The sequence below is a fragment of the Mustelus asterias genome, unplaced genomic scaffold, assembly GCF_964213995.1.
Source record: "Mustelus asterias unplaced genomic scaffold, sMusAst1.hap1.1 HAP1_SCAFFOLD_2063, whole genome shotgun sequence".
NCBI classification, from domain to species: Eukaryota; Metazoa; Chordata; class Chondrichthyes; order Carcharhiniformes; family Triakidae; genus Mustelus; species Mustelus asterias.
The window spans coordinates 32,058-54,022 of NW_027592008.1; the positions used below are offsets into that span (position 1 = coordinate 32,058).

Below are 21,965 nucleotides of genomic sequence, written 5' to 3' on the forward strand. Positions count from 1 at the left end.
GCATGGGCAGACAAGTAGCAGATGGAATTTATTACAGAAAAGTGTGAGGCGAAGCAGTTTGGCACGAAGAGTAAGGATCGGATAGGATAGGATAGGGAGGGACTTAATGACACAGTTTGAAAGCATATGCAGGGACAAAAGGGACCTGAGGCTTCACGTGCATAGAAACGTGGAGGTGGCAGGGCATAATCAGAGTATTTTCTTTTCCATTTGCTCAGAGGGCATTTTTAAGAGTCAACCACATTGCCAGAGTAGAGAAATGGGCACAATACTCCCTCTGTGGTCTAACCAGAGCGTTCTAAAGGTTCAGCATAACTTGTCTGCTTTTGTACTCATACCTCTATTTATGAACCCAAGATCTCATCTTACTAGGGGAGGCGGTGGCGGAGTGGTATTGTCACTGGACTAGTAATCCAGAGATCTGGAGACCTGGGTTCCAAATCCCACCACGGCAAAATTTGAACTCAATAAAAATCTGGAAGTTTAAAGTTTAGTCTAGTCTAGTCAATTGTCATTAAAAATCCATCTGGTTCACTAATGTCCTGTAGGGGAGGAAACCTGCCCTCCTTGGCTGGTCTAGCCTACATGTGACTCCAGATCTACAGCAATGTGATTGACACTTAATTGCCTTCAGGGATGGGCAGTGACACACAAATGCCATGAAAGAATAAAGAAAACTGCCCCAACAAGCATGGCAAGGGCAGATAGAGCACAACCTAGATACAGAGTAAGATTCCCTCTACACTGCTCCATCAAACATTCTCAGGTCAGATACAGAACCCTAGATATTTACAGCACAGAAGACCATTGGCTCATCATGGGTGACAGTTCTTTGCTAATCCAATCTAAAAATAATCCCACAGCCCCTGTTCTCTCCCCATAACTTGGTAACTTCCCATCGTTCTAATACATATCCATATTTTCCCTGATAATTATTGATGTATGTCTCAACTAGACGGTGCAAGGAAATTTGTCCTAACTTTTCTCCTCACTCCACAGAGTCACGAGCCAGTAGAAATAATCTTTACCAATTCAATCTATCAACATTCCCCATAACTTTAAAAATCTTTATTAAATCTCCTCCGAGCATTTTCCACTCTGATGCAAATAAGCCAACATCCCAAGTCTCTCCTAACTACAGTTTCCCAAACTTGGCATCTTGGTGAATTTTACTGGGTGTTTTCTACAGTATTATTGATATTGTAGTGCCTGAAGCTGTACGCAGTTTGAAACTGTAACGTAACCAATGTTCAGTTTAAATTCAACATTATTTTGCTCTTGTATTCTAAGCTGCTGTTCATAAGACCCAAAATTGTATCAGCCTTTTTTTTATGGCTGTACTTATCTAAACTTGGGGTGGGAGTTTCCAGCTCTTCCTGTCAAAGGTGACCACCCCCCCAACATGGCGGGTTCCTGATAGCAGAATAGGCGAACCACACAAAACGGCCAAGACACGGTGGCACAGTGGTTAGCACTGCTGCCTCACAGCACCAGGGATCCGAACCACACCTGGGTATTACCCAGGTTCAATTCCGCGCTTGGGTCACTGTCCTTATGGAGTTTGCACATTCTCCCCGTGTCTGCGTGCATTTCCTCCAGGTGCTCTGGTTTCCTCCCACAGTCTAAAGATGTGCAGATTAGGTGGATTGGCCATGCTAAATTGACCCTAGTGTCAAGGGGTTAGCAGGGTAAATATGTGGGGTTGCGGGAATAGGGCCTGGGTGGGATTGTGGTCGGTGCAGACTCGATGGGCCAAATGGCCTCCTTCTGCACTGCAGGGATTCTATGATTCTATGACATCGGAAGATTCCACAGATGGTCAAATCTGGAAAACAGACTGCGGGGCAGAAAATCCTACCCTTGTACTTTCAGAGAATTATGGGTGGGATTTTACAGTCTCGCTCGAGCGAGACCGGAAATTCCCATCCGAGGTCAATAGACATTTCCCTTGTCGCTCCAATTCCTGGCGGGCGAAGAATTCCGGGGCATACGTTGAACCTTTAGATTTCTCTGTTCATTAACACCCTTCAGTCTTCCCATGAAGTTAATCTCCCGTTTCGTCTCCCAAAATGTATTTGCCAACTTAAGTTGTGTCTGCCATCTGCCTGCCCATCCTGAAATCTTTTACACAGTTCTCTTTTTGAAGTTCGTCACACTTTATATTTTGCATGCAGAAAAGCATATCCAGCATTGACACCTGAGATTCACCACTTCCATTACTTCTCTACAACCTGAGACAACCATTCCAACAAGCATTTCCAGCTTAGGCAAGGCACAGTGAAGCTTCGTTTACATTTGTTCAACAGTGCAGCCCAGCCCCAACCCCGGACATTATTAAAATCACCACCGCAGCAGCCCGCTGCTTCTCCAAATCCCCTCCACGATATTCCGGAACCTTGTTGAATGAGATCCCCAGTTCACAATAATTAGGGGTAGTTTGATGCCAGAAATTCAAACATTGATATGTATCCACCGGTTAGGGAACGGACTGGGGGCCTGAATCCTGCAGGGCCTGAAAGTTCAAATAGTGGAGTGGATAAGACAAACTCAACAAAGGTGGAAGGAGGAGACCGTGGATTCAAAAGGGTCTCACAGAGTAGCTAAGAGGACTCATGGACTGACTTTGTACATCGCCATTCAAACCCTGCTTAAGATCACTGGCTACACATGAAAGAAACAGTGTTCGGACTATCTGTCATTAGATATCAAGGACCAGGAATTGAAGTATCATAAAATCCTACAGTGCAGAAGGAGGCCATTCGGCCCATCGAGTCTGCACCAACCACAATCCCACCATGGGCCCTATCCCCATAATCCCATGCATTTATCCTAGCTAGTCTGCCTGACACTAAGGGGCAATTTAGCATGGCCAATCCACTTCACCTGCACGTTTTTGGACTGTGGGAAGAAACTGGAGCACCCAGAGGAAACCCACGCAGACACGGGAAGAATGTGCAAACTTCGCACAGACAGTGACCCGAGCCGGGAATTGAACCCGGGTCCCTGGCGCTGTGAGGCAGCAGTGCTAACCACTGTGCCACCATCTTAAAATCTTCCAAAAGATGTAGGAAAGGGGAGGAATTCAACCGCACTAAGTTGTGCTTCATTCATTGTTCTGAAACCCAAGTTTTAACTTCCATGTGGATTTTCCAGCTAATCCACTGTAACTTCTGCAGGTCCAACCCTGGAAACCCAAGGAAAACTAAGCGAATGCCATTTGTGAATGTATCACAGAGCCTCAATGACGTTTCCACCAGTTCTGGTGCGCTCTGGCAAAAGTATATCCCTTCGGTCCATTTGATTGTGATCACTGAGGCAGCAAATATAACTGGAGGAGGCCATTCAATCCCTCAAGCCTATTCTGTCACTTTTCAGTTGTGTCGCGCCTGATCTGTATCTGCCCTGTGTCGTAAGCGTCAATAACAGTAATTTGTCCCCGTTTCTCTCGCAGTGCTCAGTTGAGTGCAGTAATGGAACCCAACTCCGCAGTGTGGTCTGCCTGACGAAAACAGATGACAAACTTACAGTAGCAGAAGCGCATGAGTGCTCCCACCTGGAGAAACCCGCATCAGAACAGCGCTGTCACCTGAGGAAATGTGACGTCAAGTGGTACACAACTGAATGGAGTGCAGTAAGTATTACAGCGTAAGAACTGTCAATGGGAGTGCCGTAGCTCCAGAAAGAATGATCAGTTGGGAGTATGGAAAGTATCAGCCGTGTACCAGAGTGGTATGCAATGATCATCATTGTACCAATAAGGACCAATGGTAAAGGATTCTATCAATGAGAAATGCACTAATCCACAGTTAACACATGCGCCAGAACAAAGTGAGAAAAAATCTTTAAAAAACCATACCAGAAGGTTCACCAGGATGTTGCTTAGACTCGAGGGCATTGGCTATGAGGAGAAATTGAATAAACTAGGATTGTTTTCACTGGAAAGACGGAGGCTGAGGGGAGACCTGATAGAGGTCCACAAAATTATGAGGGTCATAGACGGGGTGGATAGTCAGAGGCTTTTTCCCAGGTTGGAAGTGTCAATTACAAGGGGGCACAGGTTGAAGGTGAGAGGGGGAATGTTTAAGAGAGATGTGCGGGGGAAGTTTTTCACACAGAGAGTGGTGGGTGCCTGGAACATGCTGCCAGAGGAGGTGGTAGAAGCAGGCACATTAGCAACATTTAAGAGGCATCTGGATGGGTATGTGAATAGGATAGGAATAGAGGGATATGGACCGAGTAAGGGCAGAAGGTGTTTTTTAGTTTAGTTCGGGCATCGTGATCGGCATGGGCTTGGAGGGCCGAAGGTCCTGTTTTTGTGCTCTATTTTTCTTTGTTCTTTGTAAGCATGAATAATCTGGTAAGCACCTTCCGCTCAAAGCTGTGTTATTGTGGTGATTTGTTCTTCAAGGGCAACACAGCAGAGTAAGGGTCACATGGCCTAGGTGATCAATCGGTACTCAGAATGGGGAATCACCCCGGGGGAGGAGTTCTTTAAGCAGAGTTATTCCAGAACTAGCTGCAGACTTGTTGCTGCTCTAGTAGATCCTTGTAAATAAACCCTTTGTTCACTAACGCAGCCTCTGAAACTATATCATTACAATCACGTATTCATCTCCAAGCAGCTTCTGCAACCCTTTTTCATGGTCAGTTGGAACTAGTAATGCAGATGGTTTTCAAGCTCAAGCTTCTTAAGCCAATGTGAGCAACCCAAGTGAAAACATAACTATGCTTCTCTGCAAAACATTGTACGGGCAGGATGTCCCGTGATTGAATCCGATACTTTCAAAGCATGAATTTAAAAACAAAATCTCATCTCTCATTGTGGAAATATGACAAGGCATGCTGAGCTGGAGCGGTTGCTCAGAACCTGACTGGACAAAGAAAGTTTCTAAGCGTCCTTATCAAATGTTGAGCCGTATTAGTATTTGTAATTTGCCCATCGTACATTTCCATCTTACTCCAGCCAGGTTTTATTTTACAGTGCTCGAAATCCTGTGAGGGTGGCTACCGGGTTCGAGAGGTCAGGTGTCTCGCAGATGACATGATGCAAAGCAACAGTTGTGATTCCTTCCTAAGGCCAGATGATAAAGAAATCTGTAACACGGATCCATGCATACCAGAGATAGGTACAGTATAAAAGCGTCGACTCCATGTGTGCACCGAAGTTAGTTCTTTTATTTTTGTTTTACTGGATGTTTAAAAGAAAGGAGGTTAGACTTGGAGTCATATAGTGCCTTTCACCACATCCCAAAGCACTGCACAGCCAATGGCGTACTTCTCGACTGGGCTTTCTGCATTACTGTTGTAATGCAGAAAGCCCAGCAGCCAGTTAGTCACACAGCAAACACCCACAAACAGCGATGCGACAATGATCAGATCATTCATTTATTTTTTGTCGGATTAATTGAGGGATAAATATTATCCAGACTACTGGGGATAACTCCCCCGCTCGCTCTTTTCTCCCCATACTGCCACTTAGGATCTTTTATGTCCACATGTGGCACAGTGGTTAGCACTGCTGCCTCACAGCGCCAGGGACGCGGGTTTGATTCCCAGCTTGGGTGACTGTCTGCGCGGACTCCGCACGTTCTCCCTGTGTCTGCGTGGGTTTCCTCCGGGTGCTCCGGTTTCCTCCCACAGTCCGAAAGACATGCTGGAGAAGTGCATTGGCCATGCTAAATTCTCCCTCAGTGTACCCGAACAGGCGCCGGAGTGTGGCGACTAGGGGATTTTCACAGTAACTTCATTGCAGTGTTAATGTAAGCCTACCTGTGACACTAATAAATAAACTTTAAACTTTAAAACTTAAGAAAAAATGAGAGTCCAGGCAGGGCCTCAGTTTAACCTCAGATTAAAAACATCAGCACCTCTGACAATGCAGCACTTCCTAGTACTGCTCTGGAATGTTGTACTATTTATTTATGGAAACATAGAAACATAGAAAACTACAGCACAAAACAGGCCCTTCGGCCCCACAAGTTGTGCCGAACATATCCCTACCTTTTAGGCCTACCTATAACCCTCCATCCTATTAAGTCCCATCTACTCATCCAGGAGTCTCTTAAAAGACCCTATTGAGTTTGCCTCCACCACCACTGACGGCAGCCGATTCCACTCGCCCACCACCCTCTGTGTGAAAAACTTCCCCCTCACATTTCCCCTGCACCTACCCCCCCCAGCACCTTAAACCTGTGTCCTCTCGTAGCAGCCATTTCCACCCTGGGAAAAAGCCTCTGAGAGTCCACCCGATCTATGCCTCTCAACATCTTATACACCTCTATTAGAGGTATATGGAGTGGAACAAAAATGCACAACCTTTGGATTTGCAGACAACACTGCTGGAACTTGAGCCATGGCTGACACAGGGTAATCATGTTTACTTTCAATAGAGTTGTTTTATCTGCGTGAGAATTTGTGTTCCTCAAGGTAAGAAATGTTCACATGGAATTCTAGGACAGTCTCTACCTCTGTGCTGACTCTCCTAGGTCGGGTACGGCAGTAAGACGCAGATGGAAAAGTTCCCTGGAATATGCTTCAACATAGCTCAGCCCCTATCTCTGAGGAGCCAATCCATTGCACCATTGTGACATTTTCCGCTTTCTATAATCAATCATTCTGTGACCATACTGAACAAGCTATCATTTAGCATTGAATGTGGATACTTGTGTGTTGTAAGCAACAGGTAGGAAGCAGCTTTACAAAGACCAAACAGACTGAAGAGTGGCACAGCTTTATTTAGTTATTGTTTAAAATGGTGGTGCCACTAGAGTAAATTAATGCTACACGTTTTGAAGATTCTAATAGCACTGTCGGCCATTGGTGATTCTATCCGATGTTCTGAAGGTCTAATTTACCCATTTGAGCGCTCATCCTGCATTCAGTGAGTTCTGACCATCTCTTTGCTTCAAGCACACTTCAGGAACTCCTGACTTTTTCTGCATCCTTCTTGGTCTTCGAATACATGGCAGGGAAAACTGGAGCCAACACAGATGCACCTGTGATAATGTTGCTGAATCACCGATACAGGGCGGCACGTTGGCGCAGTGGTTAGCACTGCTGCCTCACAGCACCAGGGACCTGGGTTCGATTCCTGGCTCGGGTCAGTGTCTGTGTGGAGTTTGCACATTCTCCCCGTGTCTGCGTGGGTTTCCTCCGGGTGCTCCGGTTTCATAGACATAGACATAGACACCCTACAGTGCAGAAGGAGGCCACAGTCCAAAGATGTGCGGGTTAGGTGCATTGGCCATGCTGAATTGCCCCTGAGTGTCAGGGGGACTAGCTAGTGTAAATGCATGGGGTTAGGGGATAGGGCCTGGGTGGGATTGTGGTCGGTGCAGACTTGATGGGCCGAATGACCTCCTTCTGCACTGTAGGATTTCTATGAATACCCTGAATAACCAACTTACTATTCAAAACTGCTCAGTGTCTCCCAGTAGCTGTGTAATAACAAATGTGATTTCTCATACGGGAAATAAGTCTCTGCAGATCATTGCGAACAATGTGAGTGATCAGAGAAATGGACTTTCAACCTCTTGTATCTGTGCCAGTTCTCTTGCAAGAGCAACTTAGCTTAGTCCCAGTACCCCATCCTTTCCGTGTAACCTTGCAAATTCTACATAGCGACCTTCTGTATAATCTGATCTGACAGGCAAAGTGATAGCCATGATATGTACTGTCCAACACTCTTGGAAGGGTGTGTAATGTTCACTATCAATAGCTCCATTCATGTGCGCTTTGCCCAGTTGGCAGTTCCTTTGCTTTGTCTGCTGATCCTTCATCCTGAGCCTCTTCCTTTCTTTTTAAAGTTTAAAAAAGTTTAATTATTAGTGTCACAAGTAGGCTTACATTAACACTGCAATGAAGTTACTGTGAAAAACCCTTAGTCGCCGCTCTGGCACCTGTTCGGGTACACTGAGGGAGAATTTAGCATGGCCAATGCACCTAACCAGCACATCTTTCAGACTGTGGGAGGAAACCAGAGCACCCGGAGGAAACCCACGCAGACATGGGGAGAATGTGCAAACTCCGCACAGTGACTGACCCAAGCCGGGAATCGAACCAGGCTCCCTGGCACTGTATGGCAGCAGTGTTAACCACTGTGCCACTGTACTGCACTTGGCAGTGCTGGTTTTCCACTGTCAGGGACAGGGCGAGGAGGCAGATCCCATATCTCCCTCAGCCGGCACGGGAATTGAACCTGTGCTGTGTTGGCATTATTCCGAAACACCTGCTAGCCATCGAAGCCAATTGGCCCCCTGTCAGTTACTGAACACTGCTATATATGGGTAGAAATGCCTACTGAAGCAGTTTGACCTGTTTACCGAAATCATTTGACTTGTAGTTTTTAAGCACCAAGTTACGCAGCAAACTTGTCTTCAGGTTTTCACGGTGCATCATGCAGTGTCAATAGTCTCTGCGGGAGAGCTCTCAGGCATGCAGTTGGCAAGATCTCTGAGGAACACTGCCACTGAAAATATCAAGGCATTGAGGTTAACAATCCCACAGACAAAAAGGGCTGACTTTCAAATATTTGGAATTATTCAGGAGAGGTGGTTGCTGTCAAGTTTTGACTTGGAACACAGTGGGTCATGTCAAAGCACCAACAGGCATAGGCACAGACCCTGAAGTTGCCAAGCCCTCACCAGCAGTTTGTTTTTCAGCAAATGACAAGAAGAAGTGCCCAAATCTTATTGAATTTTACAGTCATAACAGAAAAAGCTAATTCTGGCATTCAAAGGAGACAGTCTGGGTCAGTAACGCACATAGCTAATTGACTAATGCAAAAAATCTGGAATTAAGAATCTACTGATGACCATGAAACCATTGTCGATTATCGTAAAAACCTATCTGGTTCACTAATGTCCTTTTAGGGAAGGAAATCTGCCGCCCTTACCTGGTCTGGCCTACATGTGACTCCAGAGCCACATGGTTGACTCTCAACTGCCCTCTGAAATGGCCCAGCAAGCCACTCAGTTTCAAGGGCAGCTAGGGATGGGCAATAAATGCTGGCCCAGCCAGCAATGCCCATGTCCTGCAAATGAATAAAGAAAATAAACAAGCAAATCGCTAGGTGGAGCACATCACTATCCTTCACTTTCTACTCTTTCAATGGGACAACTCACTTTCTACTCTTTCGATGGGACAACTCTGAGGGTGGCACCCAAGAAAGAGCATTGTGCATGTGGATAATCAGCATAATTAGTTAATCAGCCTGTGATGTCAAACATCCACTCTCTAGCATTGCAAAGATTTTATTTCAACCCCCAATAGTCACAAACTCTGAATGTGGAAAGTGGGCAGATTGGCTGCTGGAAGTTAAAGTTTGGGTCAGATCCTCAAATCTTTTGGAGGTCTTCAGCCTATTTTAACATTGACCCTGAATTCTGGTGGTCAGGTACAGGCAAATTGTTAGCCGACATTCCATTAGTGTCACAAAAATTACACCCCCATTCAGCTCAGTGGAACCCTGTCCAGCTAAGAGTTGGTATGAATTCCACTGACAGCAGAAGAGAAATCCAAAGATTTATGGCCCTTTAAGAGGAGAAAGTCCTCCTTATCTCCATCTTAAAAATTGGCGAGAGGTCCCGGGTTCAAATCCCGGATGAGTTCCCAAAGACCCTCAAAGACTAAAAAGCCATGAGTATCTGGTTCCCCCATGCTTGAACTCTGCTGAGACCCTGTTTCCCAAATAACAACCACAAACTTATTGCTCAAATCTAGCCAGCGATTAGCACACCATCAGGATCTAAGAATAGTCTTCAGTTCCGCAACGAAAATGATCTTTTGCACAAAATGGCCTGTTTTAGCACTTCATCTCGAGTAAGCTGTCTCCTGAAGATGGCTGCCTCTCCCTCTTGCTTGCTGCTGCTTCTTCAACACCTCATCTGTATCTAAACAGCTTCCTGGCTCACAGCACTCTGACTACTAATCAATTGCAATGGTGCCCTGTTCTCTCTATTCTTTTCTTTTCTCTTAGGTGCTGCCCAGACATGGTTTACAAAATCCATGGCAGTTTCATTTTACTTCTGCAAAAAAGAATTAATTTTAATCTAATTGTGTGACAAGTAGATGGCATAGCTTGGCACTTCAGACTTGCCCAAATCATTGCGACTGATTGATTTGAATTAATTTATTATTGTCACATGTATTGGTATATATTTTTCCCTGCGCACTATACAGATAAAGCATATCGTACATAGAGAAGGAAAGGAGAGGGTGCAGAATGTAACGTTACAGTCATAGCTAGGGTGCAGAGAAAGATCAACTTATTACATGGTTGGTCCATTCAGAAGTCTGATGGCAGCAGGGAAGAAGCTGTTCTTGAATCTGAGACTGAGCTGACAATGGAATTTTTGGGCCACTTGCAAGTCCGGTAAAAGCTGACGCTGAGACCTACCTTCCCCATTCCATAGGACTTGCTGTGCTGGATGAATTACTTAAGCACAACAAGGTGGAAGTGTCTTTTGCTGCATGAATCTCATCCTTGCTTGGTGTTCCACAATGACAAGCTCCAAGTGCTCTCGACTTCATTACCTTGATCATAGAATGACTGCAACCAAGAGGAAGCCAGTGATCTCAGTGCCAGCCTCTAATAGCACTCTAGTGAGTCACACTCCCTCACTCTTTTCCTGTACCCCTTCAGGTGCTTGGTTTACTGATGGCTACGCTCGAATTTGCCTCCACCAGCCTTTCAGGATGAATTCTTCACGATTAGTTTGGCAGATTTTGCTCGTGACATCTGGCTTTTATAGTTTCACAATTTACTTGTTTTCCTTCAATTTTAGCATTGCTGCCAGTGAAATCCTGAGGAACTAAAATCTCTGCCAGTGAGACCATTCAATTCAAATGTGGTTTCCATACCTTTAGATAGATGTGTCTGGACCAACTGACAGGAGTGATTGGCCAATGCTGCACAGAACTGATTTGCTGGGTGCAGAGGAATGACCTGAGGCCCAGTTTGCCAGACAGATGAAACCATGTTAATGAGATGGGAGGTTCCTGGTCTTGCTCCCTTTTTTGAGTAACCAAAACACACAGGTGCCCCAGGAATCACTGGCATTGTAGCCCGGCCCTAAAATGAAGTGTCTGCAGGGAACAGGCCAAAGATATGATGCATCTTTATTTCACACACCAACCTTCCCCCAAGAGGTTTAAACAAAACCAGGGGTGCCCACATCTCAAAAATATATTTTAAAAAGAGGATTATCTGGCTTCCAATCTCCACTGGCTAACTGAAGATCCCACTCACTCTTCAGTTTCTGCTCCTGTCACTAGTGCGAGGAGCAGCCAGGCGATGGCACTTTCCCAGAGCTACCTTTCGGCCATTTAAATGCTCAACTTGGGAAAGTTTAAAGTTTATTTATTAGTGTCATAAGTAGGCTTACATCAACACTGCAATGAAGTTACTGTGAAAATCCCCCTAGTTGCCACAACTCCGCCGCCTGTTTGGGTACACTAACGGAGAATTTAACGTGGCCAATACACCTAACCAGCATGTCTTTCAGACTGTGGGAGGAAACCAGAGCACCCAAGGAAACCCACGCAGACACCAGGCCTGAACAGGGTTTGTTCCCAGGGCCAGACAGGTGCCACTGATAAGCAGCAGGCAGCACAGGCCCTGAAAATCGACCCTGACCCCTTTCTATTCACAGATTAAATGTTCCAAAAACCAATGGCAGCTTTGGTACGAGTTAGCCATAGCCACAGAGGACCAGAGACATCTTTCTTCATTAGAATATGTATGTATTAGGATTTCTGTTTTGTGGTATTGTGTGTATGTGTCTGAGCTACTAATTCTATCTAATTAACGATGACTGCATGCCCAGCCCCTTCTTGCCAGTGAGACATTGGCGGGATTTTGGGTGGGACCAGAAATTGCTGCCAAAGTCAACAGGTCTTTGGCTGATCTGTCAAATTTTGCAACGATTTTCCGCGATTTCCATGGTACCAGGAGAGTCCTGCACCCGTCATTAAAATTCCTACTCCACTAATGAGGTAAGCAATGTAGCGCATATTTGTAAATCCATACGGATGGCCAAGATCTGGGGTCCTGGAAGATTGACTGACCCCCAGTGCTAATAGAATCTGATTACAGGTGTCAACCTGTAATTTTCCAGGACTGGAAAATTCTAGCCCCATCATCTTTTAAAATTTGCCTATCTTTGTGTGTTCATTATTTTGAACTGTTCTGACACGATGGGACAGCTATATACCAAGTGTCCCTGAGGTAAGTAATAATGTTTCAACATTCCTGTGCAACACCTTGGATATTTTATGACACTAAATGGAGGTTGTTGGTAAATTACAAGGGAACTTGTTCGCATTTCACATTTGTGAGATGTGGCAGTCATGGCTCACTTGACAGCACTTTCGTCTCTCAATTGCAAGGTTCTTGGTTCAATCCCCACTTCAGGCCTTGATGACTAAAATCAAGGCTGACCATCCAGTATCATGAGATTGCTGCACTATCACTGCCTTTGGATGAGATGCTAAATTCAAGAACACTTTCAGGTGAACAGAAAAGATCCCACGGCACCATTTTGAAGAAGAGGGGAGTCATCCCTCGTGTTATGACTACTATTTACTTCTGAAGCAACATTACAAAACACAAATAATGTGGTCACAATTACATTGCTCTTTCCAGGAGATTGCTGTGTGAAAATTGAGAGGTGAGGCATTTTGGAAGGAATAACAAGGCAAAGGAATACACAGTGAGTGGTAGGACACTAGGAAGTACAGAGGACCAGAGGGACCTTGGGGTGCCTGTCCATAGATCCCCGAAGGCAGCAGGGCAGGTAGATAATGTGGTTAAGAAGGCATATGGGATACTTGCCTTTATTAGCCGAGGTATAGAATATAAGAGCAAGGAGGTTATGATGGAGCTATATAAAACGCTCAGTTGGGCCACAGCTAGAGTACTGTGTGCAGTTCTGATCGCCACACTTATAGGAAGGATCTGATTGCACTAGACAGGGTGCAGAGGAAGTTCATCAAGATGTTGCCTGGGCTGGAGTGTTTCAGCTATGAAGAGAAACTGGATAGGCTGAGGTTCTTTTCCTTAGAGCAGAGAAGGCGGAGGGAGGACTTATTGGAGGTGTACACAATTATAAGGGACACAGGGTAGATAGGAAGGTACTTTTCCCCTTTGCAGAGGGGTCAATAATAATAAATTTAGGCCGAGGGGCAGGAGAGTTAGAGGGGATTTGAGGAAAAACCTTTTCACCCAGAGCGTGGTGGGAATCTGGAACTCTCTCCCTGAAAGGATGGTAGAGGTGGGAACCCTCAACAGTTAAGAAGCTTGAAATGCCATAACATAGGAGGGTGACATGGTTCATTCTGAGAATAGAGTCCTGAATCTAAATAAAGGAAACTACAATGGTGTGAGGCACAAGTTGGCTATGATGGAACGGGGAACATTACTTAAAATAATGACAGTAGATAGACAATGGGAAACATTCAAAGAGCGCATGGGTGAACTGCAACAATTGTTCATTCCTGTCTGGTGCAAATATGAAATGGGAAATGTGGCAAACCATTGCTTACAAGTGAAATTAGAAATAGTATTAGATCCAAGGAAGGGGCATACAAATTGACCAGAAGAAACAGCAGACCTGAGGATTGGGAGCAGTTCATATCCAGCAAGAGAGGACAAAGGGATTTATTAAGAAGGGGAAAATAGAGTACGAAAGTAAGCTTGCAGGGAACATAAAAACTGACCGCAAATCTTCTTTAGGTAGGTGAAGAGAAAATGATTGATGAAGACAAATGTAGGTCCTTTACAGTCAGAAACAGGGAAATTTATAATGGGGAACAAAGAAATGGCTGACCCACTAAATACATACTTTGGTTCTGTCTTCACAAAGGGGGACACGAATAACGTACCAGTAATGTTGGGAAGCACAGGGTTTAGGAGGAACGGGAGGAAATCAGTATTAGAAGGGAAATGGTGTTGGGGGAAATTGATGGGTTTCAAGGCAGACATATCCCGCGTGCCTGATAATCTACATCCCAGAGTATTTAAGGGAGTGGCCCTAAAAATAATGGATGCATTGATGGTCATCTTCCAAAGTGGGAGAGCACTTTGAAACATCCAATGGTCAGAAAGGGCACTACATAAATTCAAGTCTTAAACCTGCAATGGCTATAATGTTTCACATTGTTCCTGGGATTAGCAACCAGTGGCATTTTGCGGCCTAGACTTTCAAAACTAATCACTCCTCTGTTTTACTTTTGCAGATGAAAGTTGCAGAGACATGTATTTCAACTGTAATGTTGTGGTACAAGCCAGACTCTGTGTCTATACGTACTACAAAACAGCTTGCTGTGCATCATGTGCCAAGGCCAGAAGAAGAGCTGAGCAGCTCAGAAGCAGATAACTGCTTACCTTCAAAGCCCAAAACTTCCTCCCAGATTGTGACGCAGTAATAATACCATAGGAGAACTTGCAGATTCTACTGTTTTGACAAATATCATAATTGCAAAGAAAGAGGGTTAAATTTAGTATGTACGCGGCTAGTTTACAAAGAGAAATATACTGTATAGTGTTAATATAATCTTATACCATTATCATGCTGGTCTTCGGTCAGAGTGCTGAATCTCTAGTTAATTCACAGTATTTGAGTTTTCAGCTACATGAAATGCATTCTACAAATGAATGAAACATAATCAGTAATAGATTTTGGGATCTTCCTTTGCAGAGGAAAGACTTCAGTTCTGATGAAAGGTCGTTGACCTGAAACGTTAACTCTATTTCTCTCTCCACGTATTCTGCCTGACCTGCTGAGTATTTCCATCATTTTCTGTTTATATATTTCATGTTTCAGAAGGCTGGTTGGGGGGGGAAAAAAACATGCATTGACTTCCACTGCGCTCTTCCTTGACAGACTTGCTCTCTGAATATCGTGTTCAATTTAAGGTTCATCTGTGGATTTGTTTTTACAACTGTTGATATTATGGTACTGCGGCATCCTACATTAACCAGTCATAGAACGATCGCACTAAGGCAACTCCTCCAACTCTGTTTAATTATACAGCGGGATCTGCTTTCGTCTCAGGAATACCCTCCTTTCTCGATGCATGTGTTCCATGCATCAGCTTTTGATTCATCTGTCTGTTTGTCAACTGAAATCTGTGAATATGAACCAATTTGATCAATAGGAGGGTAAGCCTGACAGCTGTTAGAATCATTTCTTCCACTGTTGACTGCGCACAAAATAAAAGGCAGACGAGGTTTAAGGTGAGCTGATGGTTTTTGAATCCAGTGGTTACAGGTGTTCCCCAGCATTGGTGGAGTTATCAGGTAGAAGTGGCAATGACTTCTAAATATTCTTTTTAAAACAACACTGAAAGTGCCATATGTAGGATAAGTCAGGGTTGAGAAAGTGTCATTTGTTCGATCTCTCTAGCACTCTGTCTTCTGTTAAGTGCTATCCCTCTAGCTCATCAACTTCATGTCCCTCCCTCAATAAATGTGCAATTGTTTTGAACCTTAACTCTCCCAATAAGCTGCCGGGCACACCCCTCAGTGTTAAATTCCAGAAAGTCTGTTGGCAAAATTTAGAGCTAGATCCAATCTTTGATAAGTCTAACATTTATTTACAGAGTGAAGCATTACAAGCATACACCTCCTGACCCAACTCAGTTTCAGTCACTGTCTCTACATATCTGCTCAAGGGAAACTCCCAAATAATGTCCTTACCAGCATGGAACTGAACATAATTGATCTGCAATTGACCTCCTTTAACATGCATTCTCCTATCAAAGCCCATCTGCCCCATCAAATACTTTTAATTCTTTTTTTGAGTGTCACTGGGAAGGACAACATTTGGTGCCCATCATTAATTACCTTTGAGAAGATTATGGGAGTTGCTGCAGTGCATCTTGTAGATAGTACACACTGTTGCCACAGTGCGGTGATGGTGGAGGAAGTGATTTTTTAAAAAATTCATACACGGGATGTGGGTGTCGCTGGCCATAATTCCTCTCGAGAATTGTGAGAAACACTCACAATGCTGTAATGGAGGGGGGTTCCAGGATTGTGACAGTGAAGGAATGGCAATATAGTTCCAAGTCAGGGTGGTGTGTGTTTGCAGGGGAATTTGAAGATGGTACTCATATGTATGCTGCCCTCATCCTTCTAGGTGGTAAAGATTGAGAGTTTGAAAGGTGCTGCTTTGTCCTCAGTGTTGTTGGAGCTGCACTCAACCAGGCAAGGATAGAGTATTCCATCACACTCCTGCGTTGTGCCTAGTACATTGCGATCAGGCTTTGGGGAGGCAGGAGGTGAGTTACTCGCCACAGGAATCCCAGACTCTGACCTGCTTTTGTAGTCAATGTATTTATATGGCTGATCCAGTCCAGTTTCTGGTCAAATGTAACACCCAAGATGTTGTTAGTTTGGGATTTGGTGATCATATTCCATTGAATGTCAAGGGGAGATGGTTGAATTCTCTCTTGTTGGAGGTGATCATTGCTTGGCACTTGTGTGGTGCCAATGTTAATTGCCACTTGTCAGCCCAAGCTAGAATGTTGCCCAGGTCTTGCTGCATTTGGACATGAATTGCTTCAGTATCTTGTATCAGTATTCAGTATCAGTATGGTGCTGAACATTGTGCAATCATCAGTGAACATCCCCACTTCTGACCTTGTGATGGAGGGAACGTCATTGATGAAGCAACTGAAGATGGTTGGGCTGGGGACACTCCTCTGAGGAACTCCTGCAGCAATGTGATAGGATTGAGATGACTGACCTCCAACAACTACAGCCATCTTCCCTTGTGCCAGGTATGACTCTAACCAGCAGAAAGATTTCCCCATGATTCCATTGACTCCAGTTTTGCTAGGGCTTCTTAGAAACATAGAAACCCTACAGTGCAGAAGGAGGCCATTCGGCCCATCGAGTCTGCACCGACCACAATCCCACCCAGGCCCTACCCCCAGATATTTACCCACTAATCCCTCTAACCTACGCATCCCAGGACACTAACGGGCAATTCTAGCATGACCAATCAACCTAACCTGCACATCTTCATGCCGCATTCAGTCAAATGCTGCCTTGATATCAAGGGCAGCCACTCTCACCTCACCTCTTGAGTTTAGCTTCTTTGTCCACATTTAGATTAAAGTTGTAATGAGGTCAGGAGCTGAGTGGTTCTGCCAGAATCCAATCTGAGTGTCACTCAGCAGGTTATTACTGAGTAAGTGTCACTTGACAACATTGTCAATGAGCCGTTCCAACACTTTGCTGATGATTAAGAGTAGAGTGAATGTGTGTTAATTAGCACAGGATCTGTTCTGTTTTTTTGTGGAGAGAACATACCTGGGCAATTTTCCACATTGCCGGGCAGTTGCCAGTGTTGTCTCCATACTGGAACATCTTGGCTAAGGCCACGTCTTCAGTAACTTTTGGCAAAGTCTTCAGTACTGTTCCTGGAATGTTGTCACGGCCCATAGCCTTTGAAGTATCCAGTGTCTTCAACTATTTCGTGATATCATGTGGAGTGAATCAAATTGGCTGAAGACTGACGTCTGTGATGCTGGGGACCTCAGAAGGAGGCCAAGATGGATTTCAGCATTTCTGGCTGAAGATTGTTGTAAATGCGTCAGCTTTGTCTTTTGCACTGTTACACTAGGCTCCCCCAACTTTGAGGATGGTAATATTTGTGGAGCCTCCTCCTCCAATTTGTTTTTTAATTGTCCACCACCATACACAACAGGATGTAAGAGGACTGCAGAGCTCAGATCTGATCTGTTGGTTCTGTGATCACTTAGCTCAGTCTGTTGCATGCAAGTAGTCCTGTGTGGTAGCTTCATCAGCTCACATTTTCCTATCATGCCATAAAATTATATTTTGACCAAGTCCACTGTTTTGGATTTGATTTCCTTTGCCTGGTATGGACATTTTCCAGATACTTTTTAACCATGTCGCAGTCAGTCAAAGCAAAGCCACACCCAATCTGAAAAATTCATCCGCTTTGAATGTAACAAATTAAACAAGGGCCCATTTGGAACAAGATATGAACCCAATTTATTCTCAGTAATGCTGCTGCTATGCGTACTATTTTGTTTCCATACAAATGACAAAATGATTTTTAATTTTCGATTGCAATTACCCTGTTAGCAGATTATGTTTGAAGTTGAACCGATGTCGTTCGCTATTTAAAAGTTCTTTCAATTGTCACAGGAGGTAGTAAGGGAAGGGATGCAGGGTGGAATTTTGGAACCAGCAAAACGTCCCGAGGTAGGACAGCTGCGATACATCTCCATCTCTCAGTGTGCCTCAGGGAAAGATGAAGGTAGCATCAGAGCAGGAAGGAGAGAGAATAAATGGTGATCTTGGACATCTTTGCATGCATACATACCACCGATCCATGGATTGGTGGCCGGTCCAATAGACAGGAAAAGAGTGAGAGGCAAGAGAGAGTGGGAGGGATATTGCAGAAGATACTGCAGTCTGGGGTAACAGAGGTCAGAGGAAGTAACAGGCTCTTCCCTGTTGGAAATTTGGTCCTTTCAGGTTCTTTGCAGTTCAGTATAATGCTTCACTTTTTTACTGTGCTGTTCCTGTTGGATTTAGAATCATGTTTGTATTGCACTTTGAAATGGGAATCCATGCTTTTGGCTTCCTTCACATGTTGTTGCACCCGATGTATCAAAAGTGCTTTTATCAATTTGACCCCGTAGTCACATCTAGAATGTATTCTTGTAGACACAACTTGAATAACTTATTAACTTATTCATTCACCAATGCCACAACACCATTCACTTCCCTTGGTAAAAGCTGTAAGCCAGTGATTCCACGTTGCTAAAGAATTATCATTGCAAAGCATGAGATCAGGTACCTACCTGGTTATTTATATTGATGTAAACATTTATTATATTCCATTTGTGTAGATGTGATGTTATGTCTTTACAAACTGAAGCAGATTTAGAATGCTGTTGTTTGTAGCTTCTCCCCTGCTTGGTCCCACTGGGTCTATGTGCAAAGGAGACTAGTTTGAAGATTCTCATCTTCAAATTCTTCCCTGGCTTTGTTCTAACCCAGTAGAGTAATCCTTCTCAGCCTTGGGTCTCAGCCTATGGTTTGCTATTTGCTTCACTTTGGGATTCTGCCCCATTCACACTGACTCTGGTCCAATGTCGGACCACCAGAGATGACTCTTTCAGCCACTGTGCCCCCGTCCTTCTTCAAGAAAGCACTTTCCTTCGCTAACTTTCATTCTGCCTTCAGAGGCCCCCAATGAACCTTTACCTTTTTGTTTAATGAGAGGGGAGAGATACAAAAGGATCCAGAGGGGCAAATGTTTCACCCAGAGAGTGGTGAGTGTCTGGAATAAACTGCCAGTTGAAGAGGCGGGTACAATTTTGTCTTTTAAAAAGCATTTAGACAATTACGTGGGTAGGATGGGTATAGAGGGATATGTGCCAAACGCGGGCAATTGGGGCCAGCTTAGTGGTTAAAAAGAAAGGGCGGAATGGACAAGTTGGGCCGAAGGGCCTTATTCCATGCTGTAAACCTCTGTGACGCTATTTCCCCCATGCCTTCAATTTCCCCTTTCTCCCCCTCACTTCCCCCTCGATTAGCCAACCACTCCGCTTTGTGAAGTGCTCTGAGGCAACTTTCTGTGCAAGGAATTTCCATAAATGTGAGCTGCTGTTTGAGGCATTTTGGTAATCTGCGATTTCGGATCTTGGTAAAAACAAGGAAGGTAAATTAATGATGGGAACGCCGATGGATGAAGTGAGCTGCTGTGGCGTTTTTTTTTGTTGGAAGTACAGTTTGGGAATAGGATGCCGTGAGCCATCGGGAAACAACTGTGAATATCAGGAACTGGAAAAAGTGAGTTCTGGGTTCAACAGGTTTGGCCGCTGCTTCATATTTTTGAACATTTTAATTTCTAACACAGTGCTTTTGTTCACCATAATCTCCACATCCTGCCAGCACTGCAGAAATTAGTTTCTGCTATGGAAAGAAAACACTTACAGCAGCTCGGAAAGCATTTCCAACACACTGTATACAAATGGGGGTTCTCACGACTGGACATGGCACACTGATCACTTCCAGATTAAGGACAGTTTAAACGCAGGGACAGTTAGGCTGGCCAGGGCGCAGGGAGAGAGCAAAGTCCCATGACTCATGTAAACACAACAGCACAGTCCTCCATCCAAAGCTGACAAGAGTGACAGTCAAGGCTATCGATTTTCTTCTTTGTCTAATTACACCAGCCCTTTTTCATGCCCAGCCACAGGACGTAACGTAACGGCATCAACCTGTGCGTGGCTTAGGTGGGAATTGGGCAGCACAGTGGCACTGTGCTTAATACTGCTGCCTTGCTGTGCCGGGGACCCGGATTCAATTCTGGCCTCAAGTCTGTGTGGAGTTTGCACGTTCTCCCCGTGTCTGTGTGGGCTTCCTCCGGATGCTCCGGTTTCCCCCCCACACTCCACAAATATGTGCGGGTTAGGCTGATTGGCCGTGCTAAATTGTCCCTTAGTGTCAGGGGGATTAGCAGGGTAAATACGTGGAGTTACAGGCATTGGGCCTGGGTGGGGTTGTTATCAGTGCAGACTCGATGGGCCAAGTGGCCCCCTTCTGCACTGTAGGGATTCAATGATTCTATAAACTTGCAGGTCCCTGCACGGCTGTGTAGCTTAGAGAGCACATGTAAATTGAGTTTGTGTCTTTATATGCTCTGTTTGTGAACAGAATTCCCACTCACCTGAAGAAGGGGCTTGCAGCTCTGAAAGCTTGTGTGGCTTTTGCTACCAAATAAACCTGTTGGACTTTAACCTGGTGTTGTTAAACTTCTTACTAGCTTAGAGAGGACATAGGTCAAGACAAGCAGGCAAGAGCAGAAATTGGGAGACTGGCACAAGGAGTCTGGCGGGTCCAAGGGCATGGGGGTGATGGGTGGGGGTGGGGGGACAAGGTAATGTTGACATTAGAGAGGGAGAGGCAAGGCTGGGAAGGAGTGGCCCCAGCATCCATCACAGACCAGGGGATGGGGAGGGTGAATGTGTCCAACTTGCAAAAACAAATCAGTTCAAACTAAACATAAGTAGTTTTCTGGCCTCTCCACTGGCTGCCACCAACACCTGCTGACAGGTTCGGGCCCGAGGGGCCGCACTGATCTCTCAGTTACAATGGCATTGCAGTTCCCATGACACCACCTGCCTGCAACCTTTGAATGTAAAGTAGGCCCCCCTCTGCAGGGGACGGTGGGGGCCACTCCCTTGCCTTTCCTGAGGTGATCAAAATGGGGGAGGAGGAGTCATATGATGCCTACAGTGCAGAAGATGGCCATTTGGCCCATCGGGACTACACTAACAACAATCCCAAACCAGGCCCTATCCCGGTTACACAATGCACTTACCCTAGCTAGTCCCCCTGACACTAAGGAGGAATTTAGCATGGCCAATCCACCTAACCTGCACATTTTTGCACTGTGAGAGGAAACCGGAGCACCCGGAAGAAACCCACGCAGACACAGGGAGAATGTGCAACCTCCACACAGACAGTGACCCAAGCCGGGAATCGAACCCGGGTCCCTGGCGCTGTGAGGCAGCAGTGCTAACCTCGGTGCCACCGTGCCGCCCCGGCAAAACAGGAGCACATTGGATCTGGATATCTGTATAACACGAGCCTCTCACCCCACTGCCCGCACCATTCTCACCAAGAGGGCAGGGTTAAAACTAGTCCTATCGAGGGTTTGGCCTATGAATTGGCCAGGAACCATTCTGGAGTTCAAATGGACACTGTGCCTGACGCTGAGTGCCTTGTACACAAACACAGGCCCACTGCTGCGTTACCTGTCAACAGTCGGCTGGTTCACGCCGATTGTTCGCAAAGTCAAATATTCCGACAGACGACAATCAAGAACAATCTGCGACTGTTCAAATGAGCTGAACCAAACAAGTCCACAACATGTATTTGATTTTAACATACTCACTGAGCCGACACCAATTAT

At 45.1% G+C, this 21,965-nt stretch overlaps 1 protein-coding gene across 1 annotated transcript in view; it reads left to right on the plus strand.

Moving 5' to 3' along the window:
• The window catches only part of LOC144489254 (thrombospondin type-1 domain-containing protein 4-like), a gene marked incomplete at its 5' end in the record, with an annotated part of 46,231 nt that extends 25,558 nt beyond the window's left edge, over positions 1–20,673 (plus strand). The window contains 3 exons of the mRNA XM_078207122.1: positions 3,452–3,631; positions 4,982–5,126; positions 14,236–20,673. Coding sequence (XP_078063248.1) covers positions 3,452–3,631; positions 4,982–5,126; positions 14,236–14,375 — 465 coding nt within the window. The remainder of the gene's footprint in view (positions 1–3,451; positions 3,632–4,981; positions 5,127–14,235) is intronic.
• Between the last annotated feature and the right edge of the window lie 1,292 nt (positions 20,674–21,965).